This window comes from Prinia subflava, chromosome 1 (genome assembly GCF_021018805.1).
Source record: "Prinia subflava isolate CZ2003 ecotype Zambia chromosome 1, Cam_Psub_1.2, whole genome shotgun sequence".
NCBI lineage: Eukaryota > Metazoa > Chordata > Aves > Passeriformes > Cisticolidae > Prinia > Prinia subflava.
Window position 1 is genome coordinate 39,550,517 of NC_086247.1, and position 12,816 is coordinate 39,563,332.

A 12,816-nucleotide genomic window follows, 5' to 3' on the forward strand; every position below is an offset into this window, starting at 1 on the left:
TGTAAAGAGAGTGAACGCTAGTCTTGGATGGAAAACCTGGTTTCTTTCACATTTAGAAATACACTTAATTTAGAACTTTTCAGGTGTTTTATCTTTCCTTCCTGAAGGGTAAATCATGCTTAGAGCACTGATCCTGTAAGATAAGGTTGTACTATAAAATCTAGTAACACAGACTCAATATGAGTTGTTTAAACTTTGCTACAGACCATACAGAACATTAATTCAAGCAATCTGTTCTGGAACAACACATTTTGTGGATTTCATGAAACTGTGAAATAATCAAAAAACGTCTTTGCCTGAAAATCTCACATGTGGTACATCGATTGACACAATACTTTTAGTGATACATACTGATGAATATTTAAGAATACTGTTGTAAAAACTACCTTCCACAATTGAAAACATATTCTGAGTTGTTCTCGGCTTCTCTGACGATGACTTTCTCACAGTACCAGTGCTGGGCCTTGGTGCTGGCCTCACAGCGCAACAGCACCTTCTGCAGCTTCCCAAGAGATACAGCTTCCACTCCAAACACACTGACCTGGGAGGCAGAGGAGACAGCATCTGCAGCTTGCTACCAATAAGGCAGTCCAAAAACCAAAGGGTGTGCAAATCCTGATACACTCCCACAGTGTACAAAGATTTCAATTTGTTTTAATGACAGCTGTATTCAAAGAGTTTGGATCTGAAGAGTTAAATGTCTTTTGGTGAAGTGTCACAGTCAGTAAGAAAACACAGCCAAAATCAGGATGCAGTAATAATCCCAAATAAATTGGGCTTTTACGGCCATCATCCAAAATGCTGCACACAACCCTTTAGTATTTTTTCAATACCTTGCCATTTACATTACTCCTCTCTAGGTAAGAAAGACTTAAGGCTGTTATTTCCTTTGTTAATATCACTTTAGAACAGACCTTCTCATCATTTTCCCTTTTTGGTTTCACCTCCTCTATTTACATTTTATTCTACAGAAAGAAACTGAAAGCAGACATGCCCTTTTCCCCTTGTTATTCATTTAGGCTTGTGCCTACAGCTGGAAAATATTATTTTCATAGAAGTGTGAAGCTGATCAGGTTCAGGTTGATAATTTTCTGTCCCACTAAAAAGCATACAGCTTTCTTTCTCTAAATGTAGTGGTCCAGATCATTCTTCTCAGTAAAACAAAAATGAAGGGAAGAAATACACTGGAAAATTCATATCTGTGAAGTTCTTGGTCCTCAGCAAATGGCAGAATTGAGACTGCTTGTGAAAGATTATTTATCCCTTGTGTATAGATAATATATGATCACAAGCTATTCTCTCTGAAAGATTCCTGCCTCAAAGTGTGCTCAGGAGAATGACAGATTTTCAGTATCTCTTTTTATCTTCGTTATCTTTATGACTCTATGCATTATTTACTGCAACCACCCAAAGAGCTCAGTGAAATAGAACTGATTTCCCCAGTGACTTCACCTTTGCACTTCTCCCATAGCACCCTGGTTTTCTGCAACTGCTTAATCTCTTCTTTGAAAGGCCATCTGCATAATATTTCAATTTATCTACATAGTTAAAGCACTGAGTTTACTGCCAAAAGCTGTCAAAGATGCAAAATGGTGTGGGTGCTCAACTGAGAAACAGAGGGGTTAATTTACTGAAATATTTAGCATTTCAAAGAGCTTACTAGGTGCAGAGCAGAATTCTATTTGAACTCAGTTACAGCTATGGTTGTTCAGAAAAGTTAAACTGGTTATGCAATATATAAGCATGAAAAACGTGGTCACTCAGGAAAGTTTTATTTTAAGCAATTTGCCCAATATAATGCAGAATATCTGTGGCAGGGGTGAAATCAGGTTATTCAAGTCAGCATTCCACTATCTGTGCCATAAAATGATCTATCCCAGTCCTTGCTCTGCTGCTCTAAACAATCCACTGTCTCAATCACTCATTTCCATAACAAAGTGCACTTTGAACCATTCCCCTTAGCCCCTGTGTAAATAATATGCTGAACTGACTATCAATCTGGCTGGAATAATGCCCCCCAGAAAATTTAACTTCAATTTTGCATTTTCATTTGAACAGAACTTTATCTCTCATACATTAGTAATAGCATAAAATATATACTTTAAAATTGTGTAGATACATTTAAAGTTTCCCAGTTGGTTATGGCTATTTTTAGCACTTTAGGTATTGCTTTTCATTTTGTAATTGAGTGTTCCACTAACAGCTTGATACCACTGGTTATACATACAAGTGTCGGTAGATCACAAAGGAAGGAAATGGCTCAATAGAAGGTCACAAGAAGGCTAGAGGCAGAGTTAACATTAAATTCAGTAGTTCCTGAAATTCAACCATACTGCAGAAAATCAGGATGATATATATTTTATTTTTGGAAGAGCTAAGAGGTAATAAATTGAAAGAAAAATTACTTTAAGTCTCTCATGTATTAATCAACATGCTTTACTATTATACATTAAAAGAAATACATAAAACAGACCTACTAAGATCTGAAATCATGGAACAATTTCTGTATACTCTTTTGGAGCCAGCTGTAACTCATCATACTTTGAAAGGATATGTTTTAAATTTTTAGACAGCTCTTCTCATCATCTGAGGCTGAGGGCCTCAAATAATTTTTCTTTCCCTTTTCCTGCCTATGTTTTCACTCATCCTATTAATTCCTGGGTCACTGGAAGAATATTTTTCTTACTTCTTAAAAGTTATTTAGCTAAACTCATGAGGTTTGCTGTATTATTAGGAACCTGTATAACCTGTATACGATTACTTAACTACATTCATGAGGCTAAGCAATTTTTTTTTCAGACTTACCTTTCCTCTCTGAAAGGTCACAGGTATACCAGTTTTGTGCAGAAGTCTTAGACCAGAGTCTCCCCTTTTTCCATAGATACACAAATAAACCGCAGAGTCTGTCTCAGCTTGCTCCAAGTCACCCGTGTAGACATAAACATGGTACAAAACAACTTCCAAAAATAACCAAAAGAAGAAAATGCAAGTTATATGTAACCACAATTAATTTACTGACTATTATAGCTTAATGAGAACAACTGTAATCTGACCTGCAATTAGTTTTCTGGAAGATACTCTCCAGAAGTCAGTCAAACTATTTGCTTTTAAGATTGCTAGGACAACAATTCAGTTGGCTTTAATACAGAAAACCAAGTAGTCAATATATAAATAACTGTACACACATACTTGGATAGATAGGTTTTCCACCTTCCACTACTGGAAGTTCACACAGAAATTCTCTATCATCACGATTCTTTGATAACCACGTGTTTGCTGGAAAGTTCAGTGTTTTCTTGCTCTTTAGATGCTGCAGTGTCACCTGAAGGAGAAGCAATTCCAACTACCACTCAGTTCCAGTGCTTTTCTTCTCAACAGAAAAACATACTTTTGTACATCTTTTTTTTCTATCTCAGAAAACAGTAACACAATCAGTAAATATGACATACAAAATTGCAGTATGAAAATATTTTTCTTTTGCCCACAACTATGCAACAAACAAATATGTAGTTGAAATTTGTGGGTTTGCCATTTGAAATGTCACCAAGTCTGGTTTCAGTGAGTAAACCACTTCTATGCCTGGAGGACTGAACACTGCAAACCTTCTGGTAGCTGCTGAGCTTTTGGAAGGTGTGGGGAGATAGACACAGATTTTTTTTATTTTTAAATGAAAACAGAATGAAACTCATCATCTGCATCCTTCTGAACTTTGACAAGGAGAGGATACATTGGAATCTTAAATCAATTTGTATTATCTTTGGCTCTTCTACAGAAAACCAAAAAAAACCCTGTGTGTGTATCATCACTATATATTCTTAAGATGGTTAGAATTCCAATTTCTAGATTTATTTGCTGCTACACAGTAAGATAGCTGCCTTACTTGTTTCCTATAATTACAGTACTCTTTATTCTCTTTTATGAAAGCAGTTTTTGTAGGTCTTGAATTACTATACTTACTACAAGGGTTTTCCAGAGGTCTTGACTAGCAAAAGGAAATCAAAAATTATGTTTCTGCAGTTGTGTTTTTCAGTGTACATATAATATGCATAAGCCTTGCAAACAAAATTATGAAAACAAGTAATCACATCCAAATTCTAACACTGAGGGAATCAGGGCAAGAGATGTCTTTATCTCACTTTTCCAATAAAATATTTAAGTAAAATGAACACTGCTTTCAACACCAAAGAATGTATTTATTTTAACATGAAATACTTTGGCAGCACTGATTCCTAATCTTTAATATTTATTGGCAGCGCTCCCCCTGCTGATTCATAACAATTGCACATATTAACTGCTTTTTCAGAAAATCACAGCTTTCAACATGATTTATTTCTTGATGTGAAACAAAGTTTTTGAAATCCCTGGCTTACCCTGTGAAATTTGGAACAAAACCTAAAGAAATATTTTTTAACTAGAAGGCTGGAAAGTGAGATTCCTGCAATCATTTGAGCAATTGAAATATTTATACTCACATTCAGTTTAACTACAGTCTCAGTTAAGACCTTAGGGTTAATGTAAAAATCTGCTATTATTTCTTAATTCTGATTGTCTAAATCAAGCTTTTTAAGATTACTAAATAAAAAATAATAAACTTGTTTCCATTACAAATTCAACACAAGAAAACCGAGAAAAAGTTCTTATCCCAGTTCTGAAATAAATTTTTCATGGGTGTCAGCCTTAACAAGCATTTAGAACAAATTTAGTCTGGCGAACATCCCTAAATATCAAGAGAAAAATAGAATAAAACAGAACAAAGAAGAAGAACTAATTCACCAAATTGAAAAAAAAAAATACTCAGCAAGCTTTTTTTCCCTGAAAATATTTATGATTATGAGGATGTGTGGCCTATTATAACTTAATTAGTTTACCTTTCAGCAAACTTTGTTCATTCCTTGCAAATTGTTGTCATGGAATGATTTCTGCTGCATCATTTTCAATTTTTCTGAGCTGGAATTTAAAGCTAAAATCTCCCTAACACACACTGAAGAGTACACAAACACCAAAGAGTATGGAAATTTTTCAGAAAACAGAACTTGGTCAAACACAGCAACACGATAAAATTGCTGTCTGCAGGAATTCGGAATAGCTGCAAAATAATCCTGCATATTTCCATCTCTTAGGAGATGAACTCTACCAGCGTTTTTGTCATATCTAAAGTAATCTAAGAACACAAATCAGTAAGAACTTATCCCAATCAGCATTTATTGATTCATAAACCTATGTCTTCATGAAAAGGTGGGTCTTTAGTTTACATAAAAATTGATAAAATAGGAACAAAATCACCATAAATGTCTCACCCTCTGTAAGTTCCACTTGGATTGTTCATTTGGCAATCCAACAAGTCCAATTCTTATCTTGTAGATATTCCCAATGCTGTTTATTTTAACCTGAATAAAGTCAGAAAAATACAGTATATAACTACATAAAATTACATCTTTATCTTTGCAATTGAGGCTAGATTTATCTGAACCATTGTAGTATCTGGGTGTTCAGGAACAGAATTACTCAAATCTGCCAATCAACATTTGATTGGCAGATTTGAGGTCACAGGATTCAGAAAACACATTGCTTCTGTTTTGACTAAGCAGATGACTGTCTGAGCCCCAGTTTGGCCAGATTACAGCGAAGTAGAATCAAAATTCTTGCCAGGAGAATGATTTGACAGGTATTTGAACTCTTCAGAGTTTCAAGAGCAAAAAAAGTTGGTGAGGATTGTTCATGAGAGCAATGAACAATACAAAATTACATCTTCCAAACAAAAGTACATCCTCTGACTACAAGTCACAAATCTTTCATAATTCTGCATGGTTAGATGAACATAAACCCTAATATGTCAACATGAAGGATATAAAATTTTGGAGATCTTAAAGAATAGCTCCCAAAAGCTGGCAGAACATCTGCAAAACTTCAGAAGTTACTGATGCTTTCTTTGCTTTCTGACTGTGATTTGCATTCATTTGCACTTTCAAGCATTATGTGTGCTCTTACTTATAAAAACTATTCTATGCAACCCTTTCTCCAAAACTTTAAATGAACCCTCACTTATCTAGGGTTCATTTGAATTTAACCATTATTTAAAGCAAGAATAAATAATTTTAGATAATTTGTAAGGTACCTTTAGGAAAAGAAGAGTAATTGTGTTATTATGCTATTTCTCAAATAATAATTCTATTGATAAAAGATTAGGTATACAGCCTATAGGTAACAGCCTATTCCTTTCCACCATTTACATCCAAAAGTCTATTTACATTGTACAAAATTTATTTTCATTCTCTTAGAGACACCTACTAGAAAATTATCCACTCATTCTTTACCTTCATTAACAAAAAGTACTTTTCTCATTTTAGAGGTCAGAATTACTTCATCTGCAGTATCAGCTTTTGGCTCTTTGTACTTTTATGTAAGAAAATTTTATGTTATGTTATTGTCACAGCATTTTATGTTTTATGTTATTGTCACAGCATTGCTATGTTTTAGTCAAAGATTCCTAAAAGCAAAAAATTTTTACTCTGGATTTCCTGAACAATGAAATGCACACTGAAATCTCACAGTGGTTGTTTGAGACAGAATCTGTGAATGTTTTGTATTGGTATAGTTGTTACATCAACCTGAGTTCCATTAACCAAATATATGTGAACACCAGGCTTGCAACACTGATGTGACAATATAGTTTCCTTTTTCTCCACTGGGTTGAGGAAATGGCTTTGTTTTGCTCTGCCGAGCCATAGCCTTGCTTATGCTGCATAATATTCCCCTCTAAAAGCAGTTTTATTGGAGGTAACCTGGAGACTTTGGGATTAAAGCAGCAGTAAAGTATGGGCACTGAATGCAAAAAAACCAGCTATTGTCTTTCCCCCCATTTCCTAACCTACTTCTCAAGTAATATGGGATATGGTCTTCTCATTGACAGAGCTGGTGTTCACCACATACACAAAGCTATCGTGTCCTCTGTTTATTCTAATAAATCCCTCTCCAGATTTTTAGTAAAGAAAAAAGGTTGCACATAATTTCATGTATCAACACAACACAAAACAAAATGTAGTAGACTAAGTCAGAATGCAAGAGTGTTTTCTGCCTAAAACAAATATAGATCTTCCAGAAGAAACACTCTAGTAGTCTTGATTTTTCTCATGCATGGTCTCAGCAACAATTAAAAAGGCAATGAAAACTCACATGGTTAAGGTAAGAAAGAAAAGGTCACATATGAATGATTTTCAATTCTTAAGTTAGTTCTACTCAAATTTTTCATGTTTGCACCTGTTGCTGATAAATGAAAGGTTAAAGAACTTTAAGCTGATTCCTAATTGCTGGATTATTACAGACTTTCAGAAGCTGTTTCTTCCTAGAACTCCTGGCCAGAGCTACGATTAAGCTGATTACTTTAAAAATAAAATTTGGTATCCTCTGTTCCAGAATATGTCAGTGAAAACATAAAAGTTCAAAGACAGAAATGGTAGGAAGAAGATGTAACTTTTTTTATGTCTTAAACTCTTATCATCGTTTCAAGGCCTATCCTGCTAAACAAGTACAGGATAAAGTTTAAAGGGAAAAGGAGAAGAAAGAGCCCTTACTCAGTGGCTTTTTCTTTGCAGATTTATCCACTGCAGACTAAAGAGTGAAAAGCACTTCAGCGACATTTGCTGTTTCGTGCCTGAAAGCAATAGTGTCAGCGTGATGTAAAAAATCCTTGTAGGAGCCCCAGGTGCTGAGGGAAAAAAAATCCTGCTCTCTCACAAGATCAATATCTGCAGCACACAGCCATAATGGACCACATCCATTTTAGAGAAGAAAAATTGGTCCATCTCTTCTGAACTTTGTAAACATGCCATTATCCAACATAGTTTATAAATTATTTACTAATTAGGAGAATTAGTGGATCATAATCTATAGTTTATATGCTTAGAAAATTAACATCATGGTAGATTATCTTCCTGCCTATGCCCTATTCATAGAGAGTATTATTATTATTAATAACATTGACAGTAACAATCTTGGATTGTGCTAAGATTGTATTACAGAGGTTGATGAGTCCAGAAAAAAAATCATGAAACATATAACTTCTGCTTTAGCTACTGAAGACAGCAATGTTACGTGGATCTCAGACAGAGATTTAAGCAAAAGAGAAATCTTGGCTCCTTTGGTAATTTCCTCTCAGCCTACCTAGAGTGGGGTTATTCTCAAATAACAGCAGAAACCCTGTGTTTTCACAACACGATAACACGTAGATTTCATTGGATTTTAGGTATTCCACAGGTAAACATTTCTGGCATTTCAGTCACTTGTAATATGGCAGCTCTAAAATGGGTTTTCTTCTTTAATTGAACGAGTTTCAGAGCATACATTTTATAGTATGATTTGAAAACTGTATGCCTGAAAATTTAATTACTAAGATCCCAAAACAATATGAAGCTCTTATAGCAGACTTTTTTTCAGAATGAATTTTTTTTAAAGTTAGTTTCAAATCAATTTCCTTAAAGAAATCAATTTACTTCTGCAGTTGTCCCATTTGATTTTCTACATAAGGGAGGCGCCTTAAAAGAAAGATGATTTCTTCTGTTGCTTACTATAAATAACAAGCTACTTTAAAACAGAATTCATGGAGATTAGATACAGATTTATTTTATGCAGCAAATATAGGAGAAAAACATTTTTTCTTTTCACATGACCAGATAATCCTTGTAAAGGTACCTATTAAAAGAATGTTCTTAGCCTTCATTAGCTACCTGAAATTCATCTTCCTGCCTGGGAAAAAACAGCTGCTTCTTGTTGTCCTTGCCAAGAGTTATTGGTCCAGTTAATCCTCTGTCTCCATATATCCAAAGAGCAACACTTGCTTCAGTTCCTGCATTTCCTGTCAGTATTGACACTTTCCATTCATCATCTGAAGGAAGGGGACACTCACCACCTTGGGGATTTCTCATTTCCTCTGTGAAATACAGAACGTTAGTGGGAGATGAAAATTGACGTGAAACTGCCAGTCGCTGTTGTAACTTCAGCACATAAGGAGGCCGTAACAGAAGGGGGGTTGTATTTTTTCATGGTGAGTGAGATATTCTGAAAAGATTGATTTATATTTCTTGTCTGGACCAAAATGTACTGGTTAGTTGAGCTACAAGAATCAGCTGGAAAAGAACAAGTTGTCTATGGCATGTGCTATCATCATATTCTTTGTACATATTCTGGAGCAGAGTAAGGATGTTATGGTGCAGAACTATGACCATTAAACTGACATTTCTGGTTCCTCAGTCTGACATTTAGAAACAAGTAGAATTCCTCCTCTCTTGCCTTGTATTGGGACATCGTTAGCAGGGTCATGTGTCTGGGAATACAGACAATTTTCATTTCAAATTTAAAAAAAATCAGGAAATTAACTTTCTTCAAGTTAAATATGAACTAAATACTGTAAAAAAATAAAAAAATACCTCAATATAGCCTTGGCTAACCACACTTAGGCACTGCCATTATTTAGATTAAGGCATGCTCTGCATGAATGAGACAATAGCAGCACAGTAGCACTTTATTAATAAATTTCACAGCTCTAATGGCTGAGCAAATACAATTTGTTCACTTTAGAACAGCACCTAGTGATCTTCCATTTACCCTTAAGAGAAATAAACATACATGTAACGATATCAACTGACACCTCTTAACAGGACATATGGAAAAATCTATTAGGGTAAAGGAATTTAGTTTTTAATTTAACCAAAGTGGAATTTATAAATATCAGATGTCTGGAACACTACTTTTCAATAATGGGACCACTGACCATCGAGCCCTCTCCAAAAGAGGCAATCCTTGCTGCCAGGAATTTATCGTCTGTTCTGACACAAGAGGCAGTTATAAGCTCCAACTCTGAAAAGATAAACCTACACATTGACAGTATACTATGTCCTCCAGGGGTTCCCAAATGGTTCACATGAGCACTTTCCATGTGGCTGCAAAAAGACTTTTTAATATGCCACCAACATGAATTTGCTGAAGAATTCTCAATGCATCACTGTGGATGTTTCTGCTGCATTGCATAAGGTATGTAGTGGTATTAGAGTCCTTTCCTGTTTTATTTGCTTGATTAAAATACTGTACTGGGTTTCTCTGGATGGAGTTTTACTCTTCACTTATTACACTGCCCTTACATCAAAGGAAAAAAACCAAACACCCAACCAAACAAAATCAAACCAAAATCAGAGGAAAAAAACATGTGATGCAAAAGCTCACAACTGCAGCACTTTTTTTTCTTAAAAGTTGTACTCAAAAGGAATTCTACAGTTGCCCTTTATTTAAATCAACATGGTAACTAAAGCACCAAAACTGAGTAATGATCTAGTAGCACTGATATTTTAACACATGTGAAATAATTATACAAGGCAATCCAAAGGATTTAGGATCCAGTACAAAGTTCTATAATAAATAAGGACTGAATTCTGGAATCACAGGACATTCAGCACTGGTAAAGATTATACTATTTTGTTTATCAATTTTTCAGAAATTTAGAACTGTAGTAGGATGACTTTTACAGCTACTGTTAGAGGCACAGTAGTAGTATGACTTTGGAATGGTCATATTGGTTCAGAATAGGCATTACTGTCATAATAGTGGCTGGTTTTATTGTATTCTTCATCATAACTGAGAGCAAATTATTCTGAAAGGAAAAACAAAATCTACACCCTGAAAATAATGCAAGAGGCAAACATCTAGAGCTTACCTGAAAAACAACTGAATTACACTTGTCTTTCAGTGCCAGAAATAACAGAACTATAGCAAAGTAATTGTTTTGGAATGATAAATTTTTTTAAGAACTTGACTTACAGAAAGTTGTTCTGTAAACTGTAGGTAGCTAACTTCTAACCTGTAACTCTGAAAGCTAGAGTTCCTTCGAGCTAGCTAAAACCACAATTTTCTTACAACAAAGAGATTAAGATGTTAATAAAATGCAAAGGCATTTAAGAAGCAAGGAATCCCATGCTGCTTCATGTGCTTAAGACAGGAGTTCCACACTTGGGCAGTTTCTACCCAAAACAGTTACTGCAACCTCAGACTACCACGTCTCAGAACAATTATAATGCACAAACAATTCACAGGCTCGGAGTACTTTTTGCCTCATAAATTATTGGCTCTTCTCACAAATGGAAATCAGTAGCATTGATTTGCCACAGGCTAAAAATATTCCAGTCTGAAAAGAGGATTTGATGGTTGCACTGCATTACTCATGGGATTTTACACACTTCATGACACCATGCTGTAAATCTATTGTGACAAAAATTAATTCTAATAGACCTGCATGAGAATGACAAAGACAGAACCCTTCCCACAATTTCACAGAAATAACTTTTTTTAAATTTACTTACTTATCTTAAATGTAACACAAAAAGAAAACTATCTTTTCTCAGAAGACCATATGATTGAGTGACACACTTAAAATGGACTACGAGAAAAACTAATCTCTGAAGCAGAAGCTTGGACAATACAGTTGATGTATTTTTATTACACCTGTGTGTATCATCATTTTCAATGTTAACTGAGGTGGAAATGAGATCAGATTTTATTTGTATCTTATAAGTAAAATATATTAAAAAATTAATAGCAACTAATAAGACCAGAAATACAGGAAAAGAATGTGGAGGAGAAAAGAGACCCTTTCTCAGAGATACACTTTGTTAACACCAAACCACAGAGGTGCTCTCAAGGTCACAGGCTGCATTTGTGTCATGGCAGTTAATGACATCTGAGCTGTTAAGTGGAAGCTGGGACCTGACATCATCTCTGTATAGTGAAAGAAGTTTCTTGAGGAGCACTGGACTCACACTGCAATGGGAGAAGCCCCAAATGCTGCAGCGCGGTCTTCAGTTCAATGAATCTTAAATCAATTATTATTTGTGAAACAGAAACCAAAACACATCTACCAGTTAGCAGACATAAAAATTAGGGTCTGGTCAGCCTGAGAGTTAATCTGCTCTGAGCTTGCCTGCTAAGCCTACTGCTGGATTGTATACTCAGTACATGCATCACCCTTTTCCAAATATTAACTGGGACTGAAAAATAGAAAATGAGAATTTAATGAATATGAGTTTAAAACTCAAGGCTCGTCTGTACATGTCAAAAGATATGTGTTGAGTGAAAAGTAACTTACTAAAAATGATCATTTTATTTGAAAGACAGAGTAACTTTGATATTTCTATTAATTTTCCTTAAGCAGAATCTATATTTATGAATGCCAGAAAAACTACTTACGAAGTGCTCTAGACTGTATGTAACCAATTTCATGGCAGATATTGCTTCTAGAAAAGGATCCTTTGTATCCAACCCTAAAAACATCCAGCTTCTTTGAAAGCAGGTTTGATGGCTTGTGTATTGTTGCCATGGGTTTCAGACACAGCATATCTGCTGACAACCCACCACACTTTGGGAAGGCTTTGTGACACAGTGGTGCAAGATGAAGTCTGACAGATTAGAAATTGGGAGTTTTGAGCTAAAAATGGAAAAAATATTGCCAAAAAGAACTGAGTATTTATAGTGATTCACACGTATGCTTGGAATTTAAACAGAATACTTTGGTTGAACTGAATTTAATTAAAATCCTGCCTGATACTTCCTATTATACCCTATGAACAAGGATGCCAGATGTGATGTCTTGCTCACATAGACAAACTTTTAATGTTCACTTTGAAACAGTCTGAGGATCAAGTTTGAAACCAAATCAGCAACCCAGCTGAATTACTTGCCACATAAATGCCTTCGAGAATACCTGTAACTGAGTAAGCATGTGTCCCATACTGGAAGTTGCCAAATAATCTTGTCTTTAAAGCTCTTTCAGAGGAA

At 35.1% G+C, this 12,816-nt stretch overlaps 1 protein-coding gene across 11 annotated transcripts in view; it reads right to left on the minus strand.

Annotated features, from left to right (window-relative positions):
* RP1 (RP1 axonemal microtubule associated) overlaps positions 1-12,816 on the minus strand; it is a 219,289-nt gene that overhangs the window by 115,412 nt on the left and 91,061 nt on the right. For all 11 annotated transcript variants that reach the window (XR_010079946.1, XM_063394047.1, XM_063394058.1 and 8 more), the window contains 5 exons: positions 8,724-8,926; positions 5,298-5,387; positions 3,190-3,322; positions 2,806-2,957; positions 387-541 (listed from right to left, as the gene is read on the minus strand). Coding sequence is in view for 10 of the 11 variants with exons in the window: in XM_063394047.1 (XP_063250117.1) it covers positions 387-541; positions 2,806-2,957; positions 3,190-3,322; positions 5,298-5,387; positions 8,724-8,926 (733 nt within the window). In the remaining variant the exon portion in view is untranslated. The remainder of the gene's footprint in view (positions 1-386; positions 542-2,805; positions 2,958-3,189; positions 3,323-5,297; positions 5,388-8,723; positions 8,927-12,816) is intronic.